The sequence below is a fragment of the Lontra canadensis genome, unplaced genomic scaffold (genome assembly GCF_010015895.1).
Source record: "Lontra canadensis isolate GAN:19392208 unplaced genomic scaffold, GSC_riverotter_1.0 scaffold3, whole genome shotgun sequence".
NCBI classification, from domain to species: domain Eukaryota; kingdom Metazoa; phylum Chordata; class Mammalia; order Carnivora; family Mustelidae; genus Lontra; species Lontra canadensis.
In genome coordinates, this window is record NW_022630997.1 from 30,069,150 (window position 1) to 30,083,697 (window position 14,548).

Here is a 14,548-nt window from a genome sequence, read left to right on the forward strand (position 1 = left end):
CATGAGCCACGGTGTCCTCCCTGCGTCCTGCCATGACCTCGATCACCCCCCTGCTCATAGGCCTCGCACAGACTCATCCTCGTGGCCCCTTCCCACCCAGCCTCTCGTGTCCTATCTGTCCATTTCCTGTTTGCTAATGCTCTTTCTTTAAAAAAGAAAAAAAAAAGAGCTAATGCTCTTTAAAAGGAAAAAGATTTTAGAATAATTCTGCATTTACAGAAAAGTTACAACGATAGTCCAGAGGGTTCTGTCAACCCCTTACCTCCTTCCCCATAATGTTAACAACATACATCGTGCATCTGTCAGAGCGAATAAACCCTCACGATGTTTTTTCAACTTATTGTTAAACAAGAAAGTCTAAAACTGAGCTGGCAAGTGGCATGTAGTGCTGGGAGGAGGAACGGCCAGCTGGGGTGCACACTCTGGGTTGCTCTAAGGTGGACATGAGGAAGAAGCTTCCAGGACACCATCTTTGGCCTGTGGTGGCCTCAAGGGAGCCCAAGGTCCCTAGCTCTGCCTAACAGGCTGACCCCCACAGCCTTCATTCACCCCAGGAGAGGCCACAGCCTCACCATTTGATCCCAGAGGGGCCTGTGATGGGGTCAGGAGAAGAAAAGGAAGAAATAACCTCCATCATACCAGCCTCGCCCCCAAGTTCAGCTCACCTGCCAAGAGGAAAACATTTTCTACTGAAAACAAAGATAGGTAAGCGGCATTAGAAATGGTACATTGTATGTCTCACTCCAAGGAACAATTTATCAGTGCTGCAGAGCTGTCAGCCGCTGACATGATAAGGAATAACACCAAATGAATAATGTTTCCTCCAAAACCAACTCCTTTAATTACAAGCCTCTTCTTTCCAGAAGAGAGACAGAAGATGCAGAAACACCAATTTCATGCACTTGTGCCTGAATAATGTCTCCATGCTGCTTTTTCCAGATGGCGACCTTCTCACTGGAGGGACTAATGATGTGGGCATATTTAGGCAAAAACCAATAACGGAGTCTTTAACCTTCAACAACAAAAAGCGTGTTGTACAAAATGTTCCTTGGGATACATTAGAAAATATCAATTACATTGCTCACTGAGGTGTAATCAGCTGTAATAATCAAAATTAATTTTTAAAAATAATTAAACAGACCCCAGGGCAAATAGTTGATGCTCTTCTCCTATGACATCACAGTCTACATATGTACCTGAGAAGTTGTGCCTTCTGCTAGCCACAAAGGCATCTCGCGGGGATGAGTGATGGGTGCGGGATGGGAAGGCTGCTGAGTTTCATCCCAGCCAAGAGGGAAAGCATTTTATTCCCTCGCTCCATATAGTGCCACACACTTATTTTAAGAGCCTCCTCTGTACCAGGCACTGTGCCCGGCCCAGACCGAGTTATTGGTACAGGATTCTCCAAAGCAAAGGCACAGTTCATTTTTTAAAAATTAAAACATAAGTCTACTTTGTCTCAAAAGAAATCTATCTTTAAAGAGTCCAAAAGATAATACAAACTGAAGACAGGATGACTAAATCAGATCAAAGACAGACGAGGTTCCAACAGAAAGGCAGAAGCAGCGAGAGGGGTGTGTGCACGTACGTGTGTGCATGTGTTCGTGTGTTTTGCAGAATTTTATGGGGCTAGGTGTGTGTAGTTATAAGAGCATGGCCACAGTCACCTCTCCGAGCTTCTGAGTGCCCAGACGACCATGCCGAGAAATGTAACTGCAACAGAAGTTCTGGTGTTTGCCAGTTGCTCTGGAAAAGCACAGGCCTTCCTACTGGTGACAGCTGGGGGAGACTTCCCCGGGGATTGCCCTCTCCCCACTTCAATCCAACCACACTGTTCTTTGCTGCCTTAGAACACCCCAGCTCATGCCTGTCTCAGTGCCTTTGTCTGATGGTCCTCCCTGCCTAACCACTCTTTCCAGAGTCTCTGCCTTATTTTTCTGCTCCTATGCCCCCCTTCCAGAGAGGTTCATGTAAACAGTCACCTTCTCCCAGCTACCCTGTTCCATTTTTCCTCGTTGCAATTAGCACCCTCCATATTTACAAATTATTTATCTATTTATTGTCTATCTTCACCCCCTAAAATGTATCTCCAAGAAAGCAGAGAATATGTCAGATTTTCTCTCTTCTATAACCTCAGGGCTTACAGAAGGGTACAGAGTAAACACTTAATGAGTATTTCTTGAGTGAATGAATGAAAGAATGAATGGAGACCTCAACTGACATAGAAGACAGTATCTTCAGCAGCCTGCCTTCACCAAAGACAGAGCCAATTTAAATTTTTTTTCCCTCCAGATCTCTCAGTGTGAGCCCAGAGCAAACTGTTGTAAGCCATTTGTGGACCTACAGGGGCTTCAAACACTGTAATCTATTCCAGTGTCTTTCACATAAACCATTTCTCAACCAATCTCCCCAGAACTCAGAGACAACAGAGTCATGCCAATGACAGTGACCTGGGAGTGGGTGGAAAACTGGCAAGAGGCACGTCAATAGCATGCAAGGGTCCCCATGCAAGGCACGCCCATGCCCAGCATCCCTGCTGTCCCTTTCCTGGCTGCTAGCCAGACTGAACTGACCCCCTGGGGTCAGAGCTGACTTGGTCAAGGAACAGAAGTTCCAGAGTGAAGCCAGAGAAAGAGGGCTGGACCCCTCCTACTCAGGAGCAAGTTCTGGGGCACAGGTGGGCATGCTCCAGCTTCTGGGGCTCAGCGCAGCCATACCACCCGTGAGATGGTCTTCATTTTGCTAAGCCCACCCATACAGCTCCTGCTAAGCTGCGAGCTAGGGCTCTCTGAACACACCTGACTCGAAAGGAGTGTGGGAACAAGACCCACAAGACCTGGTTTGGGTTTTAACATTATAAGGAACACCCACCTGCTCTTGGAGCTCAAGGGGAGCCCATATGCACTTCAAGTTAAAGCCAGCCTAAAACCTGGTTCCCCTAGATGTCATTTCAACTGGAAAGTCACATGCATAATCTTACATGCTCAGATGAATATGGAATTGGATCATGTCCACAAGCAACAGAGAGCGAAGACATCCCTCATGGGGTTTGGAACAAATGTGTGCTGCTTCTCTAAGGCAAGGTGTCTGAGCTCACCTCTGTCTTGCACTCAGGTTCCTTGGCCTGCCTGCCCGGCACCAGCCTCATGGCCGAAGATAAGCTACCACTCCATGAAGACACTTTGCTGTGGTGTCCCACGCTCGAGCGACTGGCCAGCAACTTCTTCTCAGATGCTAGGAACAGAGGAGCAAAAAGTGTCAGAAGTAAAGTTGAGGGAAGAGCATACACAATTTCTACAACTGGCTTGGCTTTTAAAGGGCCAGCCAGGGACACAAGCCCAGTGAGCCACCTCCAATAAGGACAACAGCCCAGGCTACAAGCACACATTGTCATCTTCTAAGCCATATAGTGTGGGTTTCAGGGTCAGTAGACCCAGATTAGACTCCTAGTTCCACTGACTCAAAGGGAGATGTGGATAATTAAGCAGAAGTTCCTGTGTTCTCATCCTGTAAACTGGCAATAGGAGCATCTAACCTCATTCTGGTGTCATGAAGAGTAAATAAGATTATGCATTTAAAACATAGATGGTCGGGGCACCTGGGTGGCTCAGTGGGTTAAAGCCTCTGCCTTCGGCTCGGGTCATGGTCCCAGTGTCATGGGATCGAGCCCCGCATCGGGCTCTCTGCTCAGTGGGGAGTCTGCTTCCTCCTCTCTCTCTCTCCTTTCTCTCTGCCTGCCTCTCTGCCTACTTGTGATCTCTGTCTGTTAGATAAATAAATAAAATCCTTAGAAAAAAAAACATAGATGGTCAAATGTACAGAATTTTCAATACATGATTGTTGGCATAAAAGAGAGCCATTTGTAAGCGAGCACTGAGGTCCATCTCACCACTTAATTCACTGCATGTGTATGGGGACAGATGTCCTTTTCCATTAAACTTTTCTCTGAAATGGAATCTGACATTTTGACCTCAAATTATACACGGGCATGTACACACACATACATATTTTCCAGTCCTGGTTTGGAAAGCCAATGAAATAAAAGTTCTATATCGCTGGGCAGTGTGGGATGATATACATGGAAATAACTAATTCTTGAATCACTGTGAATTTTGTGATGCTGGATGACTTAAAACAAGTACATGAGCTATAATTTAAGAGTGATGACCACTTTAAAAACAAAATTCCGGGTGGGTGGGCTGGCTGGCTCAGCCAGTAAGGTGTGCAACTCTTGATCTCAGGGTTGCAAGTTTGAATGCACACTGGATGTAGAGATTATTTAAAAATAAAATTTTTTAAAAAATTTAAAAATTAAAACAACATTCCTATAGCTGTATTAACTTATATGAAGGAGAAAGTGTTGAGTCACTGAAAGAATTCAAGGATCATTAATATTTTCGGGATGAAAACTTTCACTTGGAACATGAGGCACCTGAGGCTCCAGGTCACTCCATGACTTAGTATAAGGTTTCAAAGCTGGAGGTGAATATCAGGGCAAGACCTAGAACCCTAAGCTCTAGGGTTCTAGGGTTCTAGGGTTCTAGGATTCTAGGCTAGAGCTCTGGCAGGCGTTCACTTTCTCTAAGAGATTACAAGAAGCTGCTTGCATCTCTGGCCTTCCTTTCACCCAGGATGCAAAGCAGCATTCATTCTTTGTGAGCAAAGTTTCAGGAGGTCTCAGTGATGTCCATCCCACCCACCAAAGGGATGACAGAGAAGATGTGGTTGGAAAAGGCTCTGGGCCCTGAGCGGAACTCGGGGAAGTCTGCATCTGTGAGACCCAGCAGTTCTGTTCTCTGGAGCCAAATGGACAGAGACCTAAGTAATGCTGCCAGGCCTTGAGCATCGTCTCCTCCCAGAGTGGGGTAATCTCTTCAATCTTCACTTCACTCTCTCCAGGTTTCACAGAGAGATCAATCTTGCAGGTGTCTTCCAGCTCCTGCCGCCTCTGTGCCACGAGCTGCTGCCATAGGGTTCGCACAATCTTTTGGATGTTGTGCTGGACTAACAGAGAGAACACATCACATAGTCAGGATGGCCTTGGTGCCTCTCCCAGCAAGGGTGAGGGGATGGTGTATCATGGCTGCTTTTATTGCATCTTTCTTGAATATTACTGAAGCTTTCAAAGCTCCAGCTAGTCAGTTTGTAGCCAGTGCTGCCAATATCCAAGTGAGCTGGCCTTTCCCCCACCCCTAACTGCCCACCACCAAGTCCTGCCTGCTTCAGATGTTCAGAGCTGGGAAACATGATTGATGGGCACAAGGAGTCTCTTTCTCCTACCCTCAATTCCATTAGATACCAAATAGAAAACTACCCAAGTAAGCTCTAGCTAACCAAATGCCACCTCCCCAACAGCTGTGTCTAACCTACCTTTTATGTTGGCACCTCAGAGGAATGGACACCAAGCCCAGAACCATGGCTAGGGACCCAGGACCCAAGCCAGTCCTCTTTCCTGACACCGAATCATGCTTCCTACCAACTACCAATCTCAGTGCCCTGGATTTACCCAGATATAGACCAATCCATCAGGCCAGTTCTACCTGATGTGCCCCATAATTATAGGACCCTAAATGCCATTGGATCTTGGACCACAGAGTCACTCCTCTATAGACCATTTTGTTCACTCTAGGAGGATGAACATTGCTCCATCCACTTTACCAGCCAAACCCCAAATATGAGTGTTCATGTTGTAATTAACACTGTGTCACAGTACACTTTAAACTTAACAGTTTTAAGCACTGGCTTTGGGCACCTATGTGACCAAAAGAGAGCAATTCCTAAACACATGGACCTGGCTTCAATTTTTTTTTTTAAATTTCCAATCCCTTTAACTTGATTTGATATTAGCAAATCTAAAAATAAACTCCATCAAGCCAAAAATCTCATAGAAATAAGGAATTTATTTACTCCATTCCCATTTTCTAGAGAAGAAGGTTGAGAAAGAGCTAGTTTCAACGAGGTAAGATGACGTTCCAGTTCCCTTGTTGAGCAGTCCGAAGGAAAATTCAAGGGACCTCCTGAGAAGTGAAATCACCTTATGGTAAAGCCCCCTGGAATTTTATAGTAAGTCCTCCAAGTTCTTAGCCTGACCAAGTCCCACAGAGTTGAAGAATGTAACCCAGAATTTACCACCACCCAACCACTCTCCCAAAAATAAACATCAAATATAAGGTACCATCGCTCAAACTTGGTAAGTCTTCCTCTCCTTTTTCTCTCCCTTCTTCATTTGGAGAAAGAAACACTTGATGATAAGGAGTCATTCTAGGCTTGGGTTCCAATCCAAATCCTTCTGGATAACTAGGAGACAAGAGATTTTTCACTATAAACTCTAGTTTCCTTGGGATCATTCCATTGTTCTCTATTACAAATAATCATCCTTCAAACTTAGTACATATCAACTGGAAAAACTTGTCTATTTGAGTTTAAGTAAACACCTCACAACAACTCCCGTGACAGATATACAATTAACAACAGAAAAAATTCTTTTTTTAAAATTCCAGTCTTATTAAATCTAATCCATACTCCCAGCAGATTCCCTGAAACTTCTTCTGGTTTCCCAATGATCAGAACTGGTCATTTGTTTTTGTAGACTCCCAAAATATTGAACTCTGCCTTTGCTTGGCACTGATCTCATCCCACCTGAGAGGGGCCAGACTAGCTCCATGGGCCTGTGACCTGTACAGTTTCACAAGGTCCACACTTAAAAAGGTTCTGTGTTTGGGCTCTGCTGACATTGTCTTGAATTCTTAGTAATTTTTTTTAAAGATTTTATTTATTTATTTGACAGACAGAGATGACAAGTAGGCAGAGAGGCAGGCAGAGAGAGTGGGGTGGGGAAGCAGGCTCCATTCTGAGCAGAGAACTGGATGCGGGGCTCGATCCCAGAACTCTGAGATCATGACCTGAGCCAACTTAAGGCAGAGGCTTAACCCACTGAGCCACGCAGGTGCCCTGAAATCTTAGTAATTTTTGAACAAGGCCCCACATCTCCATTTTTCCTGCACATCATGAAGTTGGTTCTAAGTGGAGGCACAGTGGTTTGCATCCTAAGTTCCTCATTAACCGTGTGTTCTGGGGCTCCTAATCCATGTGCCTTCTTCTCTGGGCCCCTTCATCTACTCAGTACAAGTTTGTGGATTGAACCAAAAATGACAAAAAAAGGAGATGAAAATATACCGCCATATGACATTGTCCATTCTTGAAATTCCTAGAATAAAGTCCTTTTGGATTTGGAGGCCATTTAGCGGAACAGAGGGATCTGAGGAAGCTGGACATTCAAGCATACACACACGCTGGCACTCCTCTGTTCTCACCTATGCTTCCAACATGGGTAGGCTTACTTCTGAAAACACAGGCAAGAGAGCAGAACCTCCCACTTTAACCCAGCAAAAAGGAATTCTTTTATATCAAACAAATAACATGGCAAGGGCCTCCTCTGGGCTAGAAGTGTTTTCCGGTGATTGCCAGAGAGTTTTAAGACAAATCAAGTTGAGTTTCCTAACATTCAATAGTCAGTTTGACCGGATTTTTGGAATTTTTTTTCAAGTAATAAAACAGAATGTGTACTGGGAATAAACAACAACAATAGCAACAACAAGAAGACAAGAGCAAAGTATAATATCGCATAGGCCTCCTTTCCTTATGCTCAACATGGTTCTATTAATAAGAGATCGCATTTGTAAGCAGTATGGTGCCAAGCCACTGGTGATAGAGAATATTCACAGAGAAAAAGAAGAAAGTACATATACACAGAGAAATCTAACATATTCTCAGAATTTTGGATTTAAGAAAATGATTTAAATAAACTTAATTCAGGGAGTGCCTGGGTGGCTTAGTCGGGTAAGCATCCAACTCTTGGTTTCAGCTCAGGTTGTGATCTCAGGGTGGTAGGATCGAGCATTGTGTCGGCCCCATGCTCAGTGCAGAGTCTGTTTATCTCTCTCCTTCTGCTCCTCCCTCACAGCACATGCTCTCTCCCTCTCATACAAATAAATAAAATCTTTTAAAAATTAAACTTGATTCCATTTCTTTTTATTAGTGTTTCTTTTTTTAATATATTTTTTAAGATTTTTATTTATTTATTTGACAGAGAGAGATCACAAGTAGGCAGAGAGGCAGGCAGAGAGAGAGAGGAGGAAGCAGGCTCCCTGCCGAGCAGAGAGCCCGATGCGGAACTCGATCCCAGGACCCTGAGATCATGACCTGAGCCGAAGGCAGAGGCTTAACCCACTGAGCCACCCAGGCGCCCTTTATTAGTATTTCTTATACAAATTTGCTTATGGATATCATTTTATATCATAAATAGTGTGCATGTAGAAACTCATGTCTGGCTTGCATGATACAATTTATTACATATTTTCTCAGTGTAAGACTACATTTATCAAATGTTAATATTTCTGAAATCGGGCTGCATCATAAAATCAATTATATATTCAGTGTTGGAGCTTTCTGCCCCTAAAATGAAATCAATAAGCTATCTTACAACCCGAGAATTATGGAAATGGAGTAAATTATTATTCCTGATGATTCTAGTGGCTCAGTTACATGGACAGATTTGAGGACAATCTACTGTACTGTCAAACACTGCACATAATTTGGACGACCAGATAAACAAAGAATATATATATATATCATTCGTATTGACCCCAATCAAGTGTCCCTCTGAAGTTTGCTTTTCTGCATGGACCACTAGCAGGCAAGGAAACAAGCAGGCAGCTCTTACCTTCTCTCACTGAGGAGCAAAAAGCAATGCATGAGACACAGGAGGAAGCTGACGTTGGAGTTATAGGTAGCAAGGATAATGTCCCAGTGTTCCTGTAGGAAGCCCAAGATGCTGAGAAGACTGAGGCACTCGGAGAGGGATTGCTGGGGCTTGGACAGGCAGTACAGAATGACTTTATTTAAACTGCTGTATAAAGCACTGATGACAGCTTCCCTTTGAGAAGAGGCATTCTCAATGACCTGTGTCATAAAATAAACACATACACACACACACATACGCTTGTGAACACTTTGCGAGTTTTAGATACGGACCCAGTTAACTATGAAAATGACACAATCTTAGATTCTGTTCTGTATTTCAAAAAGTGATGTGATCTAAAATTCAAATAGAACTACTTTCCTCTACCTTTGAGCTTCTATTTAAGTGATGATCACTAAAGTAAATTCGAACAGCTGGATTTATCAAACACTCGTGCGGAAGAGGATTTTTTTAAAAATTAAAATTAAAAAAAGAAAAGAAATTAAAAGTTGACCACCCTCATATTATAAAAATAGACATTAGCCAGAAATTTCTAAAATGCTGATAATGTGGTTGATACTCAAAATATAAAATCATGCTATTAACAATGTCTAATTTTTTAATATATTATTAACTATTAATAATAGTTATGTCTAGAGTGTTTACAATATTCCAGTTATCCTATTAAGTATTTTTGCATTGATTTACATACATTGCCACATTTAAACATCATATCATGAAGTAAGCACTAAGATTATCCCACTTAAGGGATAAGGAGACTGAGGGTCAGAGAGGTTCAGCAAAGGTCAAACCCACACCAGACACTCGAGTCATGCTCATAGCCACCATATCATCTAAAGTTGTTGGGAGGCCAACAAATTTCTGTACATGAGAAACTTAGAGGGGGAGGCAGATGGTCCCGAATGGTAGCCTTAACACTGGTGTGTCCACCCATCTATTTGGCTTCATTGTATCTAATAGACAACAAAAGTCCTGGAGATCTAATGCACAGCATAGCGATTATAGACAATAATCCCATCCTATAAACTTTAAAGGTGCTAAGAAAAATAAATAAATAAATAGAAATAAATAAATGAAGGTGCTAAGAGACTAGGTCTTAATTGTTCCCACCATGAAAAAGAAATGATAATTATGTGATTTGATAGAGGTATTAACAAACACTGTGATGGTTATCCTGTTGCAATCTATAAATTAATATAAATCTATAAAGTATCAACTTAAACTTATACAATGTTATAGGTCAATTATAGCTCAATAAAAATACATTTAGAATTTTTTTAAAAGAATCTATAGCCAAAAATTATGTGCAAAATGTTTCTCTATTCAGAAGATCATCTGTTAGTCATAGATTGCTCTTTTAGAATTGCATAGGTAATGAATGTGTTTATGCCTATGAATTTAAGTTTTATTTAAATATGCCGGAAATTGGGATTCGTGTTTTTAATCGTCATCCTGTCTTGCTGCTCAGATAGGTCACAACTATCGACCTGAAGTTAAGATCCATGAGAGTCAAAGGCAGTGAGAAGAAGAGAAGGATGGCAGATATGTGCAGAGCAGAGTCTGGCCTAGTGTCCCCATGAAGGCACATCAGCCCCAGGGGGTACCCATTCTTTGATGTTAGCTCTGAGTGTTTGCTTTGACCACTGGAGAGCTGATGTGGGCTGAATGTTCCCCCCCGAAACACCTATGTTGAAAACCTAGCTTCCCACGGTGATGGCACTTGGAAACAGGGTTTCTGGGAGGTAAGTAGTCGTGAGGATGGAGCCCTCATGGTGGGATGAGTGGCCTTATGAGAAGAGACAATAAAGAGCTTGTGTCCCCTCTCTCTCCATCACATGAGGACGTAGTAAGGAGATGGCCATCTGCAAACCAGGAAGAGAGCCCTCCCCAGACACCAGATCTGTGGGCATCTTGACCTTGGACTCCTCGGCTTCTAGAACCGTGAGAAAGAATGTTTGTTGGCTAATCACCCAGTCCGTGGTGCTGTCATTACGGCCCGAACTAAGAGAGAAGCTCTGTGGCTACTTTCATTTCTCAACACAACTTTGCAAGAATCTGATTCTAATCCCCTCAGAGCCAACAAGGCATATTTCTCCCATCTTGGGGCTATTCTAGAGGGAGCATCTGAATACATTCTGACTATCACCCTAGGAACTATGTCAAGGCCCTGTCCTGGGCTCTGCAGGTAACTCCACAGACAGAAATATTCTGGGGACACTCATGTTACCCACTCTAAGAGGTGTGAAGAGGAAGGAGAGGGGTTCCCCTGGGTTCTGCTGCAGAAGGCGAGCCGAGAACCACTGGTGGGAGTTTCTGGAGGCAGATTTCAGCTTTCCAGCAATCACAGGTGCCCCACTGGCTGGGACCGTCTCACACCAGCATGAGCTCCTCAGACAGGGAGGGTTCAAAGAAAGAGCGAATGGCCACTTGTCAGGAAAAGTCTCTAGAATGGAAGATGAGGAAAAAGTAAAGGGTTCCCCTCCAGAATTTGGAGATTGTATGATTCTGTGTGTGTATGTACACATGTACAATAAAAAATGTGCACACATGTACACACAAACTTACATCTGAAGGTGTATCTACAAGCACACATTTGCTTGTGTGGGTGTGTATGTAGACTGATCTGGGGAGAGATGGAGAGCATACGCAGGAATAATAGGGCTGGGAAGAAATACTCATGAAAACTGCGGGAAGGCCCAAATATGACCCATAGGTGCATATGAAGAATGAAATGAAACAGACTTATTGGAAATAAGGAGCTTTTTGACCCTTTGTTGATGGGGAATAACAATAACAAAGATTAAACCAATAATCACAATAAAAACGTGACGTGGGGGGTGTAGAGTCTAGAAGGGAACAGAGCTCAGCTGCCAGCATGGGGGGCTGCTGCTCCCACTTCCCAAGACGGCTCTCAAGGAGCCTGAGGTAAGAGCCCTGAAGGGCATGCAATATCCACCAGGTACTACCTGGGCCATATAGGTCCTCCTCCTTCCTCCCACCCCTCTCAGAATTGATTTCCAGGAAGGACAGCCAACAGTGAGTCATACAGACACTTGGTGGGTCAGCAGGAGATCCCCACCCCCGCCAACACCACCACGGCCAGCCCAAGGTTCTTACCACCACGATGCGGTCTGTGATGAAGAGAAGAATGTGTCTGGGGTCTGCTGAGAACATCCCACTGTACAATTTCTCCACCAGCTTCTGGGTGAAGTGGGAGATGTTTGCAAGTGAAGGAGCAGCAGCAGCTTCTGCATTTGGCTGAGGCTCTTTACTGCCTGGGGGTGGGGGAGGGCATGGTGAGGACAGAGACCACGTCTGAGAAATCATCAGAGTCCAAATAGCCTTCTCTCCACAACAGTCTCCAAGTCCCTCATGGCAACCAACCACAGCTTACTCACTTCTGTATACCCAAGTGTAACCTCTGTATACTCTGTTGCTGGAAAATGGGGTCTTATACACAGTAAATGCCCAGTGAATACACATGCTTTTCAAAGTTAAGTTAGTCTTGAACAATTTTGTCAGTGACATAAACCAAGTGGGGAGAAGGCAAACCGGGGGCAGCATTTCTTCCACCATGCATCTAGAAGGCGGGTGGAGAACTTAAGGCCTAACGTAAATGGGGAGGCTGTCATGGTGACCCAAGACCCTGTGGCTACAGGGAGCAGAGGATAAAGCTATAAAGTTGATCGGTCTGCGCTCATCACCATGGCAGGCACTGTGTGCAGAGGGGATGTGCTGATCTCAGCTAATCCTTGTGAGAGCCCTCTGAGTTAGCCACAGTCGCCATCCTCACTCACAACTTCAGGCACCTGCCCCAAGTCACACGGCTGTCTAGTGATAGAGCCCAGAGCAGAAATGGGACCACCAGCTCAATACTTTTCACTGCGCTACCTTCCTGCCCTGCAGATGCTCTCCAAGAAAAACCAAAAGTCAGGGTTGCCACGCTGTGGGGAAAGGAAGAGTCTGGAAGATGAGCCATGTCACTAAGGATTCCATGGCTCAGAAACCACAGAGAGGATGTTAGAGTAGTTCTATGGGGAAGGTACGGCTCCCTGGACCTAAGCATTCTGAAGGCATCTTCAATCTCAACTTCTTAGGGGCGTGACATCATCTTCATCCAGGGTCATCTGTTGAAGAAACCCTTGCTGTGCCCAGTCTTGGGGGCAGAGAACAAGATGCTGAGCAGAAGAATGTTAAATTCTAGCTGCCATCTTGACTTCCCTCAAGGGAAGAGGCCAATCTTACTGAAACCAGAGGAGAGTGGATTTGGGTTCAGAGGCTTTCTGTCTCTGAGTGGTTCAGTAATGGCAGGGGTGTCATGGAGAGGGTCACCATGCCTCCCTTAGAGCCTCTAGGCAGTGTTTGTGAGCTCTCTTTGTGGATTTGTGGAAGGACTGACTTGCAGGTAGAGGGTAGCTTCTGTGGCTCCCGAGGGGCCCTGCAGCCCTGTGAGCCAGGGACTGGTTTTCCTGTTCAGTTGCCAGAAGCTCTGTGTCATAAAGGAGGAGAAGGTCACCCTACTCACCTCTGAGCATGGGCACATTGCCCCCATTCAGCATGTGAAATATTTCCATGGTGGAAAGCAGGACCTCAGACTGGAAGTCTCGCTTCTGTTGGCTGGTGGCATTGTGTGGAGAAGCCTGGAAACACATTGGGGACTAAGAGAGTGGCCACACAGCCATCACATCAACCTCATGCCATCAAGCCTTCCTGTGTGCCCCATATGCTAATACCACAGCTGCCGGGAGTGTGGGCGGCCCGCAGCTCACAACTGCCCCTTCCCCAGGGCATTGCCCTCAGCTGATGAAATCCCCTCACCAGAGAGGTGAAGCCCACTTCCTGGGTGGAGGAGGAAAGCTGTGCAGGACCCACAGGGGACCATTTCTTAGCTTGCTTTTCCCCTGTCCCCCTCTGCAGCTCTTTCCTGCTTCCTCTGAGAGTACAGCCCCCAGATAATTTCCATAAAATCCCTGCTTTAGGCTCTGCTTCTTTAGGACCTGGCTAAGCTCTGCCCTTGCCCATCTATCCAAATGCTGCTTGGTGAGCTCCCTGCTATGCAAGGGTCTACCATTCCTGCCATATCATGGCAGTCCCAGGAGACGTTCTCAACTCCCAGCTGGCTGATATCTGCAGGCCAAGGTGAGCTCTCCAGAGAGATCAGCTCCCAGGTGTCCCTGGGAATCTCCCAGCCTTGTGGTGCCCATGTCCTCCCAGGCCTTCCCCCACAATACACGACCCCAAAACACCCTTTCCAGCTCACCTCCAGGAGCACTTCCAGAAGCAGCCACTGCTTGGGGTTGGAGGCCGCCAGCAAGGAGTCCCTCAGCAGTCGCTGCATGAACTCCCTCAGCTGCTTCCGTGTGGGATGTGACTTGGCAGGAGCCTGTGGACCCTCTACAATGTCGTCACCTTCGGCTTCCACCCCGGGGCTGCTAGCATTCTGGACAGGCTGAGTCATGGGCTCCTCCAAGACGAGAGAACGCCAACATGAGTGGCCCACCTGCCTCAGGGCACTCTCGTGTCCACCTCTGAGATGTGCACAGGTGGAATTCTTATCAAACCCACTAACATGGAAGGCAATCGAGGCTCTGAGGAAGAAGGCCACTTGCCCAGAGTCTCACTGCTCATCGGGGGGCCCCACTGTGGTCTCTGAACACGAGGTAGGCAGGAGCCATGGAAAGAGGCTGAGCACAGAGCGAGAGAGGCCTGCAGTGGTCAGTGACGAGCAGTGCATATGTTGATGCCTGGCCTCATGGACTGTGTGCAAGACAGCCTGTCCTCACCTCC

General features: G+C 45.4%; 1 protein-coding gene across 3 annotated transcripts in view; it reads right to left on the reverse strand.

Moving 5' to 3' along the window:
• The window catches only part of WDFY4 (WDFY family member 4), a 267,773-nt gene that overhangs the window by 128,677 nt on the left and 124,548 nt on the right, over positions 1–14,548 (reverse strand). For 2 of the 3 annotated variants that reach the window (XM_032837856.1, XM_032837848.1), the window contains exons 33-39: positions 14,022–14,225; positions 13,287–13,401; positions 11,879–12,036; positions 8,723–8,961; positions 6,176–6,297; positions 4,819–5,004; positions 3,098–3,234 (exon numbers count right to left, since the gene is read on the reverse strand). In XM_032837856.1, the coding sequence (XP_032693747.1) occupies positions 3,098–3,234; positions 4,819–5,004; positions 6,176–6,297; positions 8,723–8,961; positions 11,879–12,036; positions 13,287–13,401; positions 14,022–14,225 (1,161 nt within the window). Of the gene's footprint in view, positions 1–3,097; positions 3,235–4,818; positions 5,005–6,175; positions 6,298–8,722; positions 8,962–11,878; positions 12,037–13,286; positions 13,402–14,021; positions 14,226–14,548 lie in introns of those variants that run through there. The other variant, XM_032837867.1, reaches the window with a different exon arrangement.